We start from the raw sequence: 20,062 nt of genomic DNA, 5'->3' as shown, positions 1-20,062 counted from the left end.
CTTAATGCAACTTATAAAACTTACTAACTAAATTTAAAACTCTCGGTCATTGACCTAGTCGAAGTGTTCTAAAGGTGTTGGCGGCATTCGATCCGTAGATGCTTGTTCTCTCAGTATATTTTAATCGTATGTTGCGTTATTGTCAGGCTTCGAGTTTCGCCAGCGCGTTAAAAGGATCGAAGATGTGAGCACATTTCGGAAACCAATGACGTAACACATTAAATCCATCTGCTAGTGAAAACTTGATTTCTAAAACACGTAATTTGCGTAATAGATGGGCGTTTGGTAGGAAACATTCCTTCTCCATTGTACGGATCACTTTGTTCATCGACCGAGTGTATCTAATCCTACTATTTTACCAGAACGTATTTCCTCTCTGTGTATGTGCGTTGTTGCCCTATATAATATTCTATGCTAATAAAATTTAAATGGACAACTTGTTGGAAGAATAAGCTCAGTTAATTGTGTGTTAGGGCTCTACAAAAGATCGGATAGGTTACTTAAATTCCTTGAAAAGAACATAAGAGAAATTAAAGGAAATACCAAACGGAATCTTTTGATACCATCTTTGTTGAAGCTTCAACAGTCTATTGTTCCAGCCATGTAATACTGTAATAAACTGTAGGAATACCGTACAGTTTATTATGACATATCATAATACTTGTATTTTGTTCAGTGGATATATTATTATTGAGCAGTAATATTCATGGTCATCTCTCCGATTCTTGTGTTCAAGAAATTACGTATATTTTACAAGTATACAAGCGTTTAGGGTTGAAGCCCTCAAGCTATGAAAAAACTTAAAACGATGCCGTTTTGCTAAAATTCTGTTAATTCAGATTTTGGGTATGTATTATTGATGCTTTTGCACTATACTTATATATATAGTCTAGACTTTTCCGTAGCTTGAGGCTTCAGCCCCAGACGCTTTATAGTCTACAACACATCATATACACCATCAGGCATCTCTCATATTGTGGAGTGTATACTTCATAACTGTTTTGCCATCATTGCATCACTCGGGTACCTACCCACTCAAACAAGAAGGGTCTTCACTACTTGGTTAACTTGGAACATTACGAAGTCCAAATTCGATATCAATTACGCATTGTTTTTTAGGTAGTTTTCGAGGTGGTAAATTGTAATTTAATTCTTTGGATAAAAATTAAATCTGGTCCTGCGATTGTGGGGGGTGGTTTGGTGGAGAATAGATTCTGGGGGGATAATACTTCTTTTTTTTTATTATTATTTATTTATTTATTTATTTATAAATCCCGTTATCCTTCCAGACCCACCCTCTTTTAACTTTGTATTTCTCAATTAAGTTTCCCCCCTTAATTTACCTCCCCCTCCACGTTAACACACCTGACTTGTATACTGCACAGAAGATCACAGATTCTGGGGGAATAATAGTTCGTGTATGTCTCCTCTGGACTGGCTGAGTATTCAGAATGACTCAATACTACACATGATAAACATATACAAATTTGTTTATTTCACAGTATATACATTAAAGAATTGTATCATACAACATCAATTGGTATAATGTTAATAACTGGCATTATATGTGTGTTAAGGTGTAAAATTAATAGCAAATGATATAATATGTCTCTTCGTGTCTTTCTGCTTTTTCTCCTTCTGGTTTAGGTTACATCTCATAACATTATTTTTACTTTCTAACAGTTAAACTTCCCAACTGGAATTACCTCAGTGGGCTTAACACCCTCTATGGATATTGTCCTAGATTTATAAATCCCCGCTATAATCTTTCATTAATTTATCCCTTCCAAAATAATTCAATCTTAATATCTTGTAACGTTTCAAGTACATAGAACACCTTTACATCTTAACTTAGAACATACCAGTCTCAAGTACATGTATCTAAATCTTCCTTGCTTTTAACTTATCCTTGAGATGAAGTACATACATCTATCAACCCTTTTCTTCCTTTTATACTAATCAATACCAAATCTACTATCAACTAAATAAACATTTTTCTAAAGTCCCTCTCTTCAAATCTAGCTTAAAATTATTATCTCGTACTTACATATTAACTTAGGGAATCACTCTTTACACTACGTTTTCTCAGTTCAGGGGCGACTCATCATCGACAGCATAGGGCATCATCAGGCTCCAACTGGAATTTTTCATCGGCAAAGTACTGCTGCTCATCTACAGGGATTCTCCTACGTTCAGGAACTCGCTCTTCTTTACATACGGCTATTAAATAAGTTGCTCCGGCCTGCTTTTTGGGCGTCTGATCAGTTCGACGAAACTGGGAAGCATAATGGGATTATCAGGACTCTTCTTACTGCTTTATCAGGAAACCTGGCTATGTAGCTCTTCCTTATCGTTCTATGGTGAGGCTTTTCGATCCTTTTTTTCTCAGCTCCAGCATAGGTGTTTCCATCTTTCAACGGTTATCTCCTTCCTATTCCAACAACTCTTAAACAGAGCAACTCCCACAACTCATTACTCTGTCCGCTACCTCCTGGCGATTCTCCCGGCACTTCTCGGGATTTCCTTCCAGCCGCACATCACTCAGGCATCTCCACGGGAACTCTCTAAACTTCCACACTGCCAAAACTCCCAACTCTCCCACAAAAACCTCTTGTAACCCCCCTTTCCTGTCTTGCATCTCCTTTTTGTTTCAGCCGCTCATTCTAATTTTTATCCAATCGTCGTTCGTTCTTCATCATCTCATTTTTCTCATTCGCTCTCTCCCACTTCTTCCGTTTTTCTTGGCCCTTCCCTCTCTTGGGGTAACTTCCTGTTTACAAAATTTCCAGCAACTTCGATGAACTACTGGGCGTCTAGAAATTTCTAGATATTTCCTTGTGATCATTCCCGATTCACTTACCGCTATTAGTCCACTCTGTTTCTTCTCTACCGCTCCTTGAAATTAATAAGTGCTCAAGGAGTCGGTCTGTTTCATCTAGCGGCAGCCATTTCTACATAGTGTATATCGCATCCAGGGTTTCCTGTCACTCCTCTTGAGTTCTTAAAATCTTCCTCTCCACAAGGGGGAGTCGGTTCCCTTGTTCTTTTTCTTCCAAAGAGTTGCTCACTTTCTGTTTATGCGACCATGAACTGGCCTTACGGTGCTCCCTTTGTACTAGTGTTCCTAGTGCTCCCATTGTCTTGTGTACCGTCCTGCTACCCCCCGTTGTTACGTTAATCCTCCCCTACTTGACTGTATGGTAACGGAGCGATCGCAATCTGAGCTGAAAATCATCCTATGTAAATAATATATTTTATAATATATACATATTTTTTCTTCCTGTTATGTTATAATATTTTATAACATAACATTCGCTAGGATAAGTGTAAGAAAATTTTGTTCTTACACGATATCGTACACGAAGAAAGATTTGTAACTGTTGATATGTCGGTTCGCTTGAATACTGGGGGTGAGGGGGGTGTTCGTGAACTAACTGACGTATTCTGTGGTAGTCGTTCGTGTGAGTGTGTGGGGGTGGGGGTTGTCACTCAAACTCGTATGTACTTGGTCGCAAGCCCGCGACAATGTATTAGAATTCGCATGAACGTGTCTTTGACCTATCCGATAATGTTTGCAATTTATTAACGTGTCTGTTTGTTTTTTTTTGTTTTTTTTTTTTATTATTTCTGAGGCCTGTGCTTCCGTCGGCAAATCTATGGTCTTCAATACAGACCAATCGTTCGGATGTAGATAATTTTTTAATTTTATCGCGAAGCTTCCTAACCTGGGAAAGGTATTATTTGTTTATTTCGAATATCGAGATTTTAAGGCAAAACTTAACAATATTACGCGATGTGGCCAGTGTTAGTTGTGTTCCCGACACAAATTATCAACTACCAACGTATTCGGGGACAAACAAGGGCTGCGGACATTTACGAACTGGCGAAAAAAGCTTGTTCGGAGAGACTTCACTGGAAAAGGAGTGGGGATTAGTCTAGTCAGAGGCGTTTGCTTTAATCGGAACACTGAGAGAGAACAAACAGGAAGTGGGTACTTGTCCAGCAATCGGTTCCTAATTAGACGCGGCGGTTACCAGATTGGGATGCGTGTTTTCCGACGCTATTGAAGGCAAGAGGCGTTATATGAGATTGAGTATTTTAGAGGGATGGTCGGTTTAATATCAAAGGATGTACGGTCTGGGAACGGAACAGGAGGAATATTCAAAAAGAAGATTGAGGACACGTCGCTTATAGGGCAGTCTGAGAAAAAAATACTAACAAATGAAACGGAACCAAGTTGGATAGTAATGACAGCGATTGGATAGAGCCTCAAAAAATAGGCGCTAGCACACCTGGGAGTACGATGTAGAGAGGAAGAGAATAAAAAGGGGAGGAGGAATGAAAAAGAAGGCAGAGAGGAGAAAAAGAAAAAAAAAATAAAAAAAAGAAAAAAACGGATTGTGGATTGGAAAAGGAGATATAGAGAAGTTTAAGGGGAGAGTAAAAGAGTATGCAGGAGTGTAGAAGAGCATAGAGTAATGTAGTGTTGTGTAGTGGGAAATCGAGCAGTAAGAAAATGAAAAAAAAAAAAGTGTTGTTAGTAAGTGCCTATGACAAGTAAGTAGGGACGAGCAGGAAAAACAGGCAATGTTAGACTCGTTGAAATGTCTAGGAGTTGAGAAGAATTAGTGAAGAGGAGAGAAATAAAAAGGGATCTCCCACCAAAAAGAAAGGTAAAAATCAAGCACGGTGTTAGAAACCAAAATATCTACAAAATTTTGGAAGGGCAAAGTGCAGAACAGGATGGAAATCTGAAGCCCCGACCGACATGAGAGTAGCCATACTGGAAACAGAAGAGATACATCAAGCAGGCAGAATGAATGAAGCCGAGACCTACATAGTAGCTCTAAAACGCCATGCCAAACTCTCCGAAATTGTAAGATGCCGCTCCAGACAGTGAAGATACAGCAGGTACCTGACGGGGAAAACAGAAAGATAGCGGCAACGTCCCGCCGAGTTCAATAAGTAAGTTGGCTAGATGATTATATTCAGTACCCTCAATACGTATATAAAGGACTGTATAAGGACACTGATAATGAATTAAAAGAAATTTAAGAAAGAGAATGTGGGAAATATACAAAAGGACGTACATAATGTAAGGAGTTAGGTTGAGTTATGCGAGCATCATTAGACTCTGGGGAGATTCCCTTGGATTGGAAAAGTGCAAATGTATCTCCCATACATAAGGGTGGCTCTAAAAGTGAAGTTGGAAATTATCGACCTGTCAGTCTGACTTCAGTAGTAGGGAAAATCATGGAGGCAATGATCAAGGGTGGAATTCAGGATCATTTGGATCGAATTGAAATTCTCAAGGATACTCAGCATGGTTTCGTAAAGGGAAAATCATGTTTAACAAATCTGGTTCGCTATTTCGAAAGGGTCACTCACGAGCTGGATTTAGGGAATAATTTCGACATTGTTTATTTAGATTTCAGCAAAGCTTTTGACTCAGTCCCACATGAGCGGTTGCTTTATAAGCTGGAACAGGTTGGAATCACTGGGAAAATCCTTAGATGGATAGAAGGATGGCTTCAGGGCAGGAGGCAGAGGGTTGTGATAAATGGCTATTCCTCAGATTGGGTTGATGTAAGAAGTGGGGTTCCCCAAGGATCAGTATTAGGACCACTGTTGTTTTTAATTTTCATAAACGACATTGATGAAGGGATAGAGGGCGTGATGTCTAAATTTGCAGATGATGTTAAAATTGGTAGAGTAGTTAATGATCACTGTCAAGCTGAGCTTCTTCAGAGAGACCTAGATAGACTTCAGGAATGGTCAGAAAAATGGCAGCTGTGCTTTAATCCAACAAAGTGTAAGGTATTACACCTGGGAAACAGTAATCCCAAAATAACTTATTCACTTGGTGGAGTTCAACTAAAGCCAGTACTGGAGGAAAGGGACTTGGGTGTTACGATACGGTCAGACATGAAATTCTCTGAGCATTGTAAACAGGTGGCAAGGAAGGCCCATGGTGTCCTATCAATGATCTATCGAACTTTTGCAAGTAGAGATAGGGACGTGATAATCCCATTATATAAGGCTTATGTTAGACCACACTTGGAATACTGTGTTCAAGTATGGAGACCGCACCTGAAGAAAGACATCGAGCTTCTTGAAAGGGTGCAAAGAAGGGTAACTCGCCTGGTGAGATCGGCAAAAGGGCGTCCTTATGAAGAAAGACTTCGAATATGTGGGTTGCAGAGTTTGGAAACTAGACACCTTAGAGGAGATTTGATTGAGGTGTTTAAGGCTCTGAGAGGCATCAGTAAAATGAATGAGGACAAAATTTTCAAGATTACAAATGATGCTAGAACTAGGGGACATAAATTCAAGTTACGGGGGGAAATGTTTAGATTGGATTGCAGGAAGTTCTATTTTAGCCAGCGAGTTATAAATTACTGGAATAAGTTGCCTTCATGGGTGGTAGAGGCCGACAGTTTGGGGAAATTCAAAGGTCATCTGGATAGTACTTTCGGGTAAGGGAAGCACATAGGATGATAGGTTTAATTTCCTTTTTATTTATTTTTTATTTTACTAATTATTATTATTTATTTATTTATTTTTTTTTTTTTTTGTTTTTATCATTGTTTTGTTCGGATTTATATTTTTTTTTATTATTTTTTATTTTTATTTTTATTTTTTTTTTTTTTTGGCTGGTGCAGCATAAGCCATAGGCTTTCTTGCACCATGCGGCCGTTACTAATACTAATACTACTAATACTAATAATTAAAGAAATTTTGGAAGGGAAGAATAGGAGAGACATTAGGAATAATTATATTACTGTATGTAGGCCCTGTTGTAACGTAAGGGTCAAGTAAGAGTTTAATAACCTAACTTTGTTGTAGTCATAGTCAAATGGACAACACTAGTCCGAAAGATAATGTCAATTGTATAAGTTAACTTTGATTAGAGAAAGTCTGTCAATTATATCTCTAGGCAAGAAGAAGGTATTAAATAAATCAGAGGATATGAGTATAGACACTCAAATTGATCTTTAGAGTAAGAATCTGATTGGTATTGAAGGAGTAACATTAACAACATTTTCCTAGAAGAGTTATTAATCATATGTAAGGAAAGGAGTAATATTAACAATTTCCCTAAAGTGTTATTAATCATATGGTATAGAGAGAAGTAACCCTACCAATGTAAATTGATATGCCTAATAACTTATAACACGTATTAAGTAAACGATGATGTCAAATGTTATTACGTGTTTAAAAATTGATCATTTATCCTGTTGTAAATATGAACAATAAACAATATTTTATAATATTTGGTGTGTATTGTTATTCTGAACACTCAGCCAACCTGAAGGGAATTATACATAACTAAAGAGATTCCCCTGAACCTGAATTCTTTTGAGAAGTCGTAAGTCAGATGTGTAAGTGGGGATATAATAAAACACTCCCGCCACAGCCAAAATACTTAATGTTCAACGTAATTATACGCGACTATTAATTGCAGAAACGGTAGAAATTAAATTACACGAGAATTCTGTTAATGTTCGGCGGCCATATTTGATCTCCGATGCGTGGACCTAAATTGGTAGGCCTAAAATGCGTGGAATTAAATTGATTTGAATTGTGTTAAATTGGTTTTTAATTATTTATTTTTTTCGTTTTAATTTCTGGAGAGTATCAAACAGAAGTGGTTTACGTACTATATTGAGGTAAACTCCTCTTATTATTTTACAAAGGAAGTTAAGAATACAAAGCTTTTGGACTCGATCCAACGAAATTAAATAACGAACGTAAAAGCGTTGAGATACTTTTGAACTTACCTTCAACGTCCGTAGTCACATTGATCACGGAACTTGGCTCGCTTCTCCCTATAGGGTTTTCGGCCATTACACGAATCTGGTACAACGTAACGGGATTCAGGGATCGCAGGGTGGCCGTAGCTTCTGAGCCCGAGACAATCAATTGAGAGGCGTGTTGTTTCCAGTCATCTGAAACATCAGAACTCTCTCAGACCAGTTTGCGTAAAACAAAGTAAATTAACATCTGATGTGTCTTTGTAGACACGCGTTTACCTACCTGAGTCCACTTTGTATTGTACCACGCTTCCTGTGATGTGACTGTTTCCGCTGAACGGCACATCCCACGTTAAGGTGATGGTCCGACTCGTAGTATTCAGAACCGACAAGTTCGCCGGAGGATCAGGAACTCCTTAAATAAAAAAGTGACAATATTAGAGTTATGAGGAGAACAAAAATGTGGTAAGGGTTTGTTTATTCCGGAAGTGTTAAAAAGTAAAAATTTATTCTCAAGTTTTAAGTGAAGTTGTTTCGATCATGGGATGTACAAAAGTGCGGAAATATGCTTTTGAGTGTGGAAAGCCTTGGGATTCATTCGACAATTTTACCCACAGAGCACAAAAGAACGCAAAAAGAAATCACTCTTCTGTATAGTTGACCTTCGTTTATTAGACGCTATTTTCGTCTACGCCACCGTGCTTATGTCCCTGGAAATGATCGGAAAACGGACATCAGTCGGACTTGTCATTTGCAGACTCTGTGAAGTGGAGCGTCTTCACGCTATCGATTACGTCACCATGGCAACGGAAATGTGTCCCACTGTTGGCATAAAAGAATTCGTGCGGGTTATCTACTTTGCTGACCTTGGCCGCGTTGATGTTTGTTTGCTGTGTTTGGGAGATTGGGTTGAGGGGGACGAATATTAAGAAACCTTTTTACTTTAACCCGATTTGTGTAAAAGAGCCCTTTGTTGTTTCTAACTCTCTGGAAGCGTTATTTGAACAAGATGGTCGGTTGTCTGTGTCCTCTTTCTTTGACAGGAATTACTGATAAAGAGCGAAATCTTTCTTTTAATGTGTCTTTAAGGTTTTAATTAAGCAATTTGGAAGGCATTAGCGTGGATCATTAACTGCGCTCAATATGATGGGGGATTTAATAGAAAACGAACCATTACCATTTCTGTCTCCCGCTGTTACTTTGTGTGCACTTAGAGGTTTGAACTTTTGTTCGGGGAGGCTTGTTAAAGTTTCCCGAGGAGTCTTTATTGGAGAGAATGAAGTCTGGGAAAGAACAGTTGATTCAAAATCGGTAAAAATGGATCATTTGCTCTCATTTATTTTCGTTATTTTTGGAACAACCCTCATTATTGCGGTTATAGAATCCATTTTCAATAGTTTTCTATTACCGAAGTTCCTCAGCTGGAGGCTAAGCATTTAATGATAATTCAGGGCTGATTTGATTCAGGATATTAATTTTTAAGTGAAAGGCTGACTACGGATAGACTTGAGCGTAAAACTTTCTTTAATGTAGATAGCCAAGTGATCGTGGAACTATGATTTCCTTAAATGGAAGCAATTGTTTGAACGCTTTCATTGCATTGCTGTTCTTACTGATCTGGAGATCGAATTGCTTCCGAAATATCCCACATTCTGTAATGATATCGAAGATTCTTATGCAATTTTACCTCCAGTCTGTAGCCTGCGTGGTTACTGGAATAAATAGCTCGTCATATTTTGCGAAACAACTTGGAAAAACATTTATATCAGCGTGAAAGGCAGCACGTGAAAGGAATGAATAGTACTTTTGGCTATAATTATTACAATTTTTAGGATTACAGATGGAAAATGGAAAGTAATCAAAATAATAAAACTGTTCTGCTTAATGGTAAGTTATAAATGTCTATCACCATTCAATATAGCAGCTATAGCTACATGTTTTTGATTGCTTCTGCCAGTAATATTAGGACCTAATAATGCCAAAAAAGCCTGACTTAGAAAGATGTAATAATTTATCAAATTTTAGGAGCATACTAGCAGAAAAACAGGTAACCGAAAAGAGAGCAGGCTGAAGAAACATATACATAAAATGAGGGGAGGAAATAACAGAGGGTAAAAAATCAGCCGAGGATAAAAAAAAAGGCTAAGTGAGCGAAGAAATAGGATACAAAAAGCACCCCAATCCTCCTCGAATAGTCTAATAATCCAAAGAGCTTAAAAATTTAGAATAGGATAGCGTACAGGCATAAAGAGAAGATAAAGGCAAATATCAACGTTGTTTATGTACGAGTACTGTGTATACACTGCTGGACAAAATTGACAGAACAAAATGTTTTTCATAGATATTTTGTTTTGAACAGAGTCACTGGAAGGCGAATATTTTATATAATAGGTCTCCTGGCATGCAAATTCTGAGTATCCAATAGAAGTCGATCCTTACACAGCCGCACATTATGCAAGTTATTCATGCCTATGAAATGATGCGGTTGTGCCACCACATCATTCCATTCAGCGTTTTTTGAGCTTACCCAGTGGGATAGCCATATCTTCAGTACTCAGGTTGAAAAGTAATCGTCGATTAGATGATTCTTTGAGATGGCGAGCCGTTGGACCGCCTGAAGCCTGGCACTCGCAGGTGGCATATTGGCTTAATGTGTCACGCAGTGTCGTCTTGGCACTGTGGAAGCAGTTTCAGGAGACAGGAACCGTTACCAGAAGAGTCAGTCAAGGTCACCGGGGGGGATACGTCAACCAGAACAGACCGCTAGCTGCCTCTTCATAACAGCAAGGTGAAAACCTACGACGTCCTGTCATCCACTGTCTCTTGAGGTTGCTCCGGCCACAGGTGAAAACATATCCAACCGGACTGTGTTAAGAAGGCTCAATTTAATACTCAAAGAAGCCAGTGGGCTGTATCCCATTAACCCCAAACTATCGCATAAGTCATGAACATGTGACTTTGAGCCCTGACAAATGGAGTGTGGTTCTGTTCTCTGATAAGTCCCGGTTCAGCCTGCAAACAGATTCTAGACGTTATTTCATCTGTAGACAACGAGGAATGTGGCACCATTCCTCCAAAGTCAGAAAGGGACATTACGGTGGAGGTAGTGTTCTCGTGTGGGGCAGAATAGTGATCAACGGTCTCACCCCTCTTCATGCTTTTGATGGGGTTACCGCAACTGTGCAGAGGTACCAAGAACAGATTCTTAAACCATATGTGCGAATTATTAGGGGTTCGGTTGGCCCAGATTTTCTTTTCATCCATGGAAACGCCACACTGCACATAGAGCTAAAGTGTTGGCGTTGTATTACCTGCACCCACAAATCTGAGAATGTGGCTGACTGGAAAAATTGAAAGTAGGCCTTTGCTGTTCCTATGGTATATAAAGAACCGCACGACATTTAGTTCCTGATTCAAGCAATTTTCATTGTTGAAACTTGGAACCAAGGAGTTCTCTTTCCCTTTAGACAAGTTTAAACTACGAACTAAGTCATTCAACTCTTGTTTAAGTGCACCGAATTATAATTATCTGTTGATTTTTTTTGAAGAAAATCTTGTATTTTTCTTATCAGAAATTTTACTGTGAGAAATTTTTTGAAGTGGCCCCCCAACAAAGTCTGTCACGCGAGAATCCTCGCTATATTCATCGCTGCTTTCTTTATCCTATTATGATTTTGGGGATCTGGTGTCGGTATTCTTGTTTTATTCTTTTGTTCAAAAAAAAATAATAATAAAAATACACATTACAGCCTTATTTAAGTGAAAAAACCTTTTCGGTGTTGGGATGTTTGATGCTGTGATTGCTTTTTCTGGACATCTTTGATGATATTCTGTCAAGTGAAAATTGCCATTTCCGCATAATAGAAATGCTCGTAACATTTATATGTTCGATTAAAGTATTTTAAAATGAATGACTCATTTTTGAAATCGTATATGTATTATTGTATGAGATTTGAAATTGGTTGTTCATTGAGTTACTTAAACTTCAGTTTATCTTTTAATGGACACGTGATAGACATAATTTTGGTATTTTTGGAATCAGCGGAACTTTCCATTTGCAAATTTTATGATTTTTTACCCCAGCGAAATCAAACAGCTCGTACCTGCGTCTCTATAGGTTAATATTTTAAGTAGGGTATAACAGAGGCGCAGATTTTGGAGAAACTTAAGGAAGGATTGGATCGGCACTTCTTGATATTTCACCTAAGAGATTCCCCCCACCTTGGAAGATGCTGAATAAATTCGCTTGCTTGCGCTACGATTATCCTACTATTTATGCTCTTATAAATACAAATATTATCAATTCGCTGGTATAAATTATTTTCCTCAGTACACTGGGAAATGAAGAAAGCGTTTTCTGAAGATAAGTACAATGGAATTTGTTATTAACAGAAAAAAAAATACATTGCTTGTAAAGTAATGTTTTTTTTTCTGATACGAAAAGGAAGATATCTCATTAATGTAAATAATGGATAGGATAGCCCCAGGAAACAACCCTGCCAAACAAGACTGAAAAGAAATGCTATGGGTAATAGCACAATTATTTTATAGAATCGATGAAATATGTAATCGGATTACTGTTTAATAATGGAGTTTCAAATCGTATTTTTTCGATTAGCATTATTGTTAATAAGAAATGTAGAATAATCGCTTTCTGGAATAAGTTAAAAGGGCTTTAATCGAGTCTTTTAAAATAGTTTTAACTATTCTTTGAGTAGATATTTCACCTAAGAATCATTAGTTTTTTAAGTACTTGTATATTTTAAAGTTAAGTGTCACGGTTTCTCTATCAGCACTTAAGTTTTTGTCCAGCGAAAGGAAAGTTGACCATGAAATACAAACAACTTTAAAAGAAAACCTTTCAGGAATGAAAGGATACAGTGGACAATTATGATCAGATAGTAAGAAATTCTTTCCTTCGTGGATCCATCCATTCAGTGCATTTTAGAGAGAGGTTGTTGCTTATGGTTCAAGTAAACTGAAATCCAAGCATTATTCGTAAATATGTTACAAATTATTACTCCAGGGAAGCTAATATAATTATAGTAAATACTTTGGCAAAACTGCAATCATCTAAGATCGATTTTCCAAGTTTTAGGACAAATAAACTACAACCATTGACAGATTTGGCGTAGACTGCTGCCTTTTGGTTTTGACCAAGTAGAACTGGCCTTTGATTCGTGTCGAATTGTGCAATACTAACTTCAGGGGCTATTTAAAAATTAACGTAAAGCTATTTTAAAAATTAACGGCTCCCTTAACATTTTCTAAGAACAAACTGGAACCATGGCACTTTCGCTTAAATTATACAAAACATTAATTCATGTAATTACTTAATTGTTATATAAAAATAAATTTTAACATTTTAATCTCTGTTCCCAGTGATTCTCACTAAGGTTTGCCATTCACTTTTTTTTTTTCTGAAAACGTGTTTGCCCATCTTGGAACTTTAAGTTACTTGTTGCTAAGCTGCTTGTTGATACCTTTGCTAGGTTCTATCCTCCAGCTACAATAGCGAGAGGCCAAATTGCACAACTTGGAAACAAAAGCGATTATCCACGTACGCAGTTTCATAACTGAAAATTAATCCATGGCTCGTTGAAACCTTTCTAATGATATATGATAGGTCTTTGTACATGTAAAACTAGTGGGGAAAGATCGTGGAGAAACCATATATCCAGCAAGTTTCAAGATAATGCGCAATACATTTTTAGACATTTTGTTAATTTAAAACTAATAAACCGATTTATATTAAGATATAATTAAAATTTATATTAAGCAAAATCAGTTATATTATTTCATATTTTACTTAATATTTACTATGATTTTACTGGGTATTTATCGCGCAGTTAAGTGCCTTTTTTAAAATCTTAATTTATGCCTTTGACTCAACGTATTAAGGAATTCTATACAAGTCAAAACTTCAGAGGTTTATGATTTATACAAATGTGAGTAATTTGTACAAATCATAAACCCAATTTTCACACATGTTTCCCCCCCTCTTCATTTCTAACTGTTCTGGTAGCGTTTCTGAGAGGCCGGCTGTGTTTCTGCTGGACAATCCGTATATATAGGCTTTAGAGCTTTTACTTGGGTTGGGGTGGCCCGCATCCCCGGGCGAGGCCCCATATCTATTATAACCTTAGCTGAATAAAAAAAAAATGTATCTCGTCTCTATTCAGAGGGCTATCACAAGTGAGAATCGAATGAATGTGAGCGAATGTGCCACTTGCATAGATGTATGAATGCATGTACAAAAAATTCTCAAATAGTATATTGGCAGGTTAAGATGTGTATCTGTAGAGTGGATGGCCTGTCAGTGTTATGCGCAATGTCTATCCAGGTGCTGTTCGGTTATATGGTCTGCGTGCAAGAGTGAGACACTGATGGGTGAATGTTAAGTGTAATGATTCTTATCCTTGTTCATGTACCTGAATATTTGAAAAAAATATACTGTATATATATATATATATATATATATATATATATATATATATATATATATATCGTAATTGTCTGCATGTTGGTATGTCAAGTGTATGATAGGCTGGCATGAGTGCGTTTTGACTTGGTGATGGAAAGGAGCCCCCCTCTCGGTTTGACTGCAGTGAAGGCAACCTACCCGGAAGAGCCCTGCCAATGCTCATATCATGCTAACTCACTTGTGATGAGGGCATGGCGTGGGATTCTGTCATTGGCTGGTCTGGTTTATTCACCAGTGTGGGTTTATTCACTGATAGCCACTACCCTCACGTGTGTGTACCCTGCCCCTATAACTTTATCCCCCATGACCTTCCACCCGCCACCTACTTTCGCCTGGTGTACCATATTACCCAAAACACTTTATGCTGTCCTTAACAGCCTCCCCCTCCGTGGAGGGTGGGTTGCCTCTACAGGGATGCTCCTCTATCCCTTTAGCTTCAGTTTCCTGATAGTCTTGCTGTCATCCATTTGCTTTGCCTTCACATTTACTCCAATTCAAACTGTAGCCCCCGCGCTACTTTCTAATAAAAACTCTTCCATCTTTTTGGGCTCTCCCTGGCAAGCTCAGATGACGTCAGGGTTGGCCCCGCCAGAACCTATCATTCTACAACCTGGCTCACCTCCCCGTGGTCGTGGACGTCGACTTGAGGTGCGTGGTGTCTCGCAGGCTAGAACAACAGGCCGAAATAATATAACACCACACGATGCAAACCACACAAAATTTTACCACACTTTTTTTTCTGACCTGTACAGAGTTTTTATTGCTTTACATCAGCTCATCGCGGAGTTGGGGAGAATTCCCAAGACCCTGAACCCTATACACTGCCTTTTACATTTGCGGAGTTGGAAACCACCATTGGCGCTTGATTCTAAACACTGCCCTCATGTCTCGTTTGTTTGATGTTCAGGAACCGCATACACTACAGTTTAATAGGGTACGTCCACACAATAAATAAAGACGTAAAATTTTAGAAAAATGATTTAAAGTTTTTTTTTTTTTTTTTTTCAGAATGTAATTAACAGATCAACCAGATCGCGAATGGACGAGTCACCGCTTGATCCACAGGTCGCACACAGCCGCAATAAACCACGAAGTTTGAAACATCCTGTGCGATTCGTACCACGCGGTACTCATATCGTTGACAACCACGCGAGGTAACTGCCGGCAATTCGAATTACACAGGATGTGCATCCTATCACTTGGTGAAGTGGAGAGAAATTAAACTGCAAACCCTCTCCAAAGCGTTATTAGCCAATGGGCTGATAACGCTTCCGACACTGTCTCTCGAGAAATGCCAGCAAAATTGTTGGACCACTGACAGCACACCATTATCAGTTTCTCGAAGCTTGTGAAGAGATTGTGATTTGGCATTTTATTTCGAAGTGAGGAAGTGCACGCGTCGTATTTCTACACCTCACCATGGTAACGCAGGTTTCTGTGTGCACAGTTTACCGACCATCTACTTCAGTAAGCAAAGCCACGGGGTATTACGCTGCTCCGCGCATGATGGGTGCTTCCGTTAATTTTTCTATCCACCGACTTCCTTTGTAGCATCCAAGAAGCGGCGCTTCTTCGTATACGCTGTCAAGTTCAGAGATCAACGCTACGAACAATTTCATTTTATTGGGATCTCGCGAATCAATAATGTTGCTACGATACTTCGAATTCGAAGGAAACTATTTCCCAGCTAAATTTAACAAGAGTTTCAACATAAAAATCCCATATTTCTTTTATAGAAAGCTTATATTGATTTATCACCGTTCGTTTCATCGCACAGTCGAGGACAGGATATCCCCCTCAACCCCCGACACAGTAAGATGCTAATAATAAAAAAAAAGAAGAAAGACTATTGCCAGAATGTTTCGGAAGGTGTATTTATTCACACGATGTTTCGGGAGGAACAATTTTCCAGTAATGTATGCTGCTCTGGATCATAGGGCCGTTGCTATGACTACCAAATATTTTTTTCTGAACACGGTTGTGATGCGGACGGGTGCTTGTTTGTCTGTATATTCAACGCACTGTAGGATTTACAAGGTGTAAACTAATTCGCGTTGGTAGAAGTAGTGCGGCGCCCCCCCTTTCCACCACACAGAAACCTGATGGATACCGCGGACGTGGAAAATCCCTCGCCATGAATTTATATTTCTGTTCAGATGTAGGTTCATACATACGTACAGAAAGAGGAGAACATCTCCTGGGAGATATCGAATTCAGTTTTATGGGAATTTTGGACGGAATTTTAAAAGTTTCTTCCGAGCATCGCTCGCATTTTTTTCCTGAATTGAGTTACCACCATGCGTACGTTCCTACTATGAAGAGCTATAGAAATTCATTAAAATAATATCAATCTGAAAAGGCATTCTTACGACGAAGACTCGAATATCAAAAAATGCTTCGCGCAAGAGCTGACTTTGAAACGTATTTTTTATTTTGGAATATGAAACAGTTTTTATGAAGATGTACGTAAACTTTCCAACCAGATGGTCTCGCTCGTTTCAAAATCGTGGAGCGACCTCCAATTCAGATTTTTGTAGCAGTGGAAAATCTTCAAGAAACGTCTACTGTTGTTGGACCTCTCTGCTCCACCCAGCCAATGAATTATTGAAAAGGATACGAAGTTCTGTCCATCGTGAATTCTTAGATGGACCTTAAGCTGCCCTCGTGCTGGGGTTTCGCTCGTATAAACATCATATCGGATATAAAAATTTGTTTTCTTTTTAGAAATTATACAGTTTGCATGAGAATTGGTACAATATACAGTGGAAGACAAAAAAAAAACTGCATCACCTTAAAAAAAGTAACATTTGTAGTGAAACGTATAAGATATCGTTTGATTAGTCATTTTGTTTGTCACAAAGCAAAGGTATTGCGTCAGATAACGCTTATATTGCATCAGATAGTAATTGCAAGGTATTGCATCAGCCGTTTCTATAAATACGGCGTTGGAAGGGTATACACGCTCATTAGTATCCTATTTTGCGGAGGTGTAAGCATGGCTCCATATGTTCACTTGACACCAAGAAAAAAAAAAAGTACCTGTTGCTTTGCCCCAGAAAGGATTTTCTACGCGTGCTATCGCTGACAAAATAGGCTGCCACCACTATCCCGGGTGCTGAAATTAAAGCGTGAAACCGGTGATGTGAAGAGAAGACCTGAATCAGGCTGTACGAGAGTGACTACGCCTTCCCAAGATCGATATTTTAAACGGCTATGCCTTCGTAATCGCCATGCTAGTGCTCCTGATCTAAAACTGTACTTTAAGATGGCTTCTGGTGTTGAAACAAGTGCAGGAACTACCCCCAAAGACGGTTTTCGGAATATGGTCTGCATGCCTATCGGCCCAAGAAGAAGCCTTTGTTGATCCAACAAATGAGGAAGAAGCGACTTACTTGGGCTAAAACGCATGATTCATGGACAAAATAGCAATGGGAGACCGTCATCTTTTTTTGACGAATCGAAATTCAACCCGCATTTTTTTTTTCTTTATTAACAAAACAACAAGAGGCCCCTAGCCAGAAACTGGCAAATCCGCTATATATATATATATATATATATGATACAATATATAATGATACATACAATGGTATATACATATCATCGTGTTCATTACAATGTTATAGATGTCATGAACATGTAACATGTTCACACAGCAAATCACATCACGCAACTAATCAGAAGTATTAATTGTGGTACAGGAACCAGAAGACAGCAGTCTTTTTCTGTCCTAGGAAGAACGAAAACCGCACCCACTAAAGGTAGTGCTATACCAATGGGTGGTAGCTAATTCTGTGTCCACAGCTGCCCAAACTGGGGTACCAGCTTTAAAAAAAAAAAAAAAAAAAAAGTGGATGGCAGGCGATATCAGTTTTAAGAAATATCGATAGACATTGCAGGTGTTGATCGATAGACATTGCAAGTTGATAAACTTGAGAAGAGTTGCTTTCTTTTGGTGAAAACAGCAGAGCAGAACTGTTGTAGAGCTGAGAATGATTGAGAATTTTCAGTCAGCGCCACTTCATTTCCTTCAGAGAAGTTGCTGACAGCAGCTTGTAGTGTAGATCTGTCATCGTGGTACAGGCTGCAGCGATACAGAATGTGCGTCCAGGTTTCCTCAGCACTACACAAGCAGAGATTGGTGCCGGACAAGCCAAATTGAAATAGTTTCGAATTGATGGAGCCGTGCCCAGTAAATATATACGATGTTGTTAGGCTGGGAGAAAACCATTGGCGGACGTTCTTGTTGAGAGGGAAGGTAATTGCAGGAACAAAAGAGTGGGTGACTTGACCAGTTGTACTGGAATCCCATCGTGATTGCCACACACTGATCAGTTCATTCCAGATCCTCCGTTTCTCGTCTTTGATGTTAGCAGTTAAGTTGCATGAGATGCCGAGAATCTCGCCGGGAACTCCGTGCTTTAGACGATAGCATAGTCCTTTGAAGATGACATGCAAGTCTAGTGGTAAGACTCCAGCAAGGACCTGCAGAGCAGCAGAGGACACTGTCCTGCAGGCCCCGAGCATTGCAAGCAGCATAATACGTTGAATGGAGATGAGCTTGGAAATGAGTTTAACATTGACGGCTCTATGAAACCAGACTCCCGAAGCATATGTTGTTATTTGTACGAATACTGCTGTATAATATAAATAATAAATAAATTTTCTGTTTATACTCCGGGACGACCAAACGGTCAGAGGAGTTCACAAGATAGATAGAATACAAGAAACAGCACCGTATTCAGTAGTCACGGGCTTGAACCCCGGTCACTCAAGGCACGTGTACTTATGCACCCGCGCGCCTGACCACTAGGCTACGGCGGCCACAGTTAAGAGTCTTGCTATTTAGTCTCCAGTCCTATTTGGAAATTCGGGTAATTGCTGCAGTAAACTTTAAATCTTCGAGGTGAGGTGATTAATATGAGAGAAGATTAACCTGTCATCTAAAATTACGCCAAGATGTTTTAATTCAGGAACAAAAGGGATTTGCTTTCCGTCTATATCTATATTCAACCTGCATGGCTCGGATGGGAAGCGATATGTCAAAAGACGAAAATTGGGGCATACCATCATGACTGCATGACAATGAGAGTAAAGCTCCCCGCCGGTCAGATGGTCTGGAGATGCATAACAAGCAAAGGGGTGGGGCGAATTAAGTTTATTAACGGAAAGGTGAATGCAGAAATCTACACTTGCTACCTTGGAGGCGTGCCTGAAACCCGTTATTAGGGATCACCACACAGACGTCCAAAATTGCATTTTTCAACAGGACCAGCACCTTGCCACACAGCAAAATTGGTAAGTTTTATGCTATTTAGATTTAATGCCGAGTTTGTCTTCTTGTCTCACAGGGCTTAAAACATTCTTGCGCCAATGTTTTCGCTCGTTTTTCTCCCTTAATGCATTTCGAACATTTCTGCAACCCACAATGCAGCGCAAAACACATTTGCAAAATTCACAAGTGATGCAGTTTTTTATGTCCTCCAATTTTCCGAAACACTCTGGCTTAGTTATAATTCCCAGTAAAATAACTAAAATGTCGACAAACTGTGCACACATTTTATCCCTATTCATAATTAAATTATGAATAGGAATTATATTCAGACTGAATAAATATAGAAAGTCCATGAGTAGTATAAATGGGGATGAAAGTGCACAAGACTGCAATTCGTTTGATTTCAGTTTTCGATTACAGAGTACACATTATTAGAAGCGTGCATTTCGTTTCTATGAAGACGCATTGTAATGACCAAGACTGATAATTCTTCATTTGGGCGTAGTGACCTCCTCACAACTGAGGCTAATGTGCAATGATTACTTTTATATG

General features: G+C 38.8%; 1 protein-coding gene across 3 annotated transcripts in view; it reads right to left on the bottom strand.

The window, feature by feature from the left end:
* The window catches only part of LOC150084401 (cell adhesion molecule Dscam1-like), a 305,476-nt gene that overhangs the window by 69,652 nt on the left and 215,762 nt on the right, over positions 1-20,062 (bottom strand). For all 3 annotated transcript variants that reach the window (XM_090376034.1, XM_090376036.1, XM_090376035.1), the window contains exons 15-16: positions 8,038-8,169; positions 7,782-7,949 (exon numbers count right to left, since the gene is read on the bottom strand). In XM_090376034.1, the coding sequence (XP_090232160.1) occupies positions 7,782-7,949; positions 8,038-8,169 (300 nt within the window). The remainder of the gene's footprint in view (positions 1-7,781; positions 7,950-8,037; positions 8,170-20,062) is intronic.

This window comes from Mastigoproctus giganteus, chromosome 6, assembly GCF_048544385.1.
Source record: "Mastigoproctus giganteus isolate SK-2022 chromosome 6, ASM4854438v1, whole genome shotgun sequence".
Lineage (NCBI taxonomy): Eukaryota > Metazoa > Arthropoda > Arachnida > Uropygi > Thelyphonidae > Mastigoproctus > Mastigoproctus giganteus.
The sequence above is the reverse complement of the archived record's forward strand: the minus strand, read 5'-3'. Positions and strand labels throughout refer to the sequence as shown.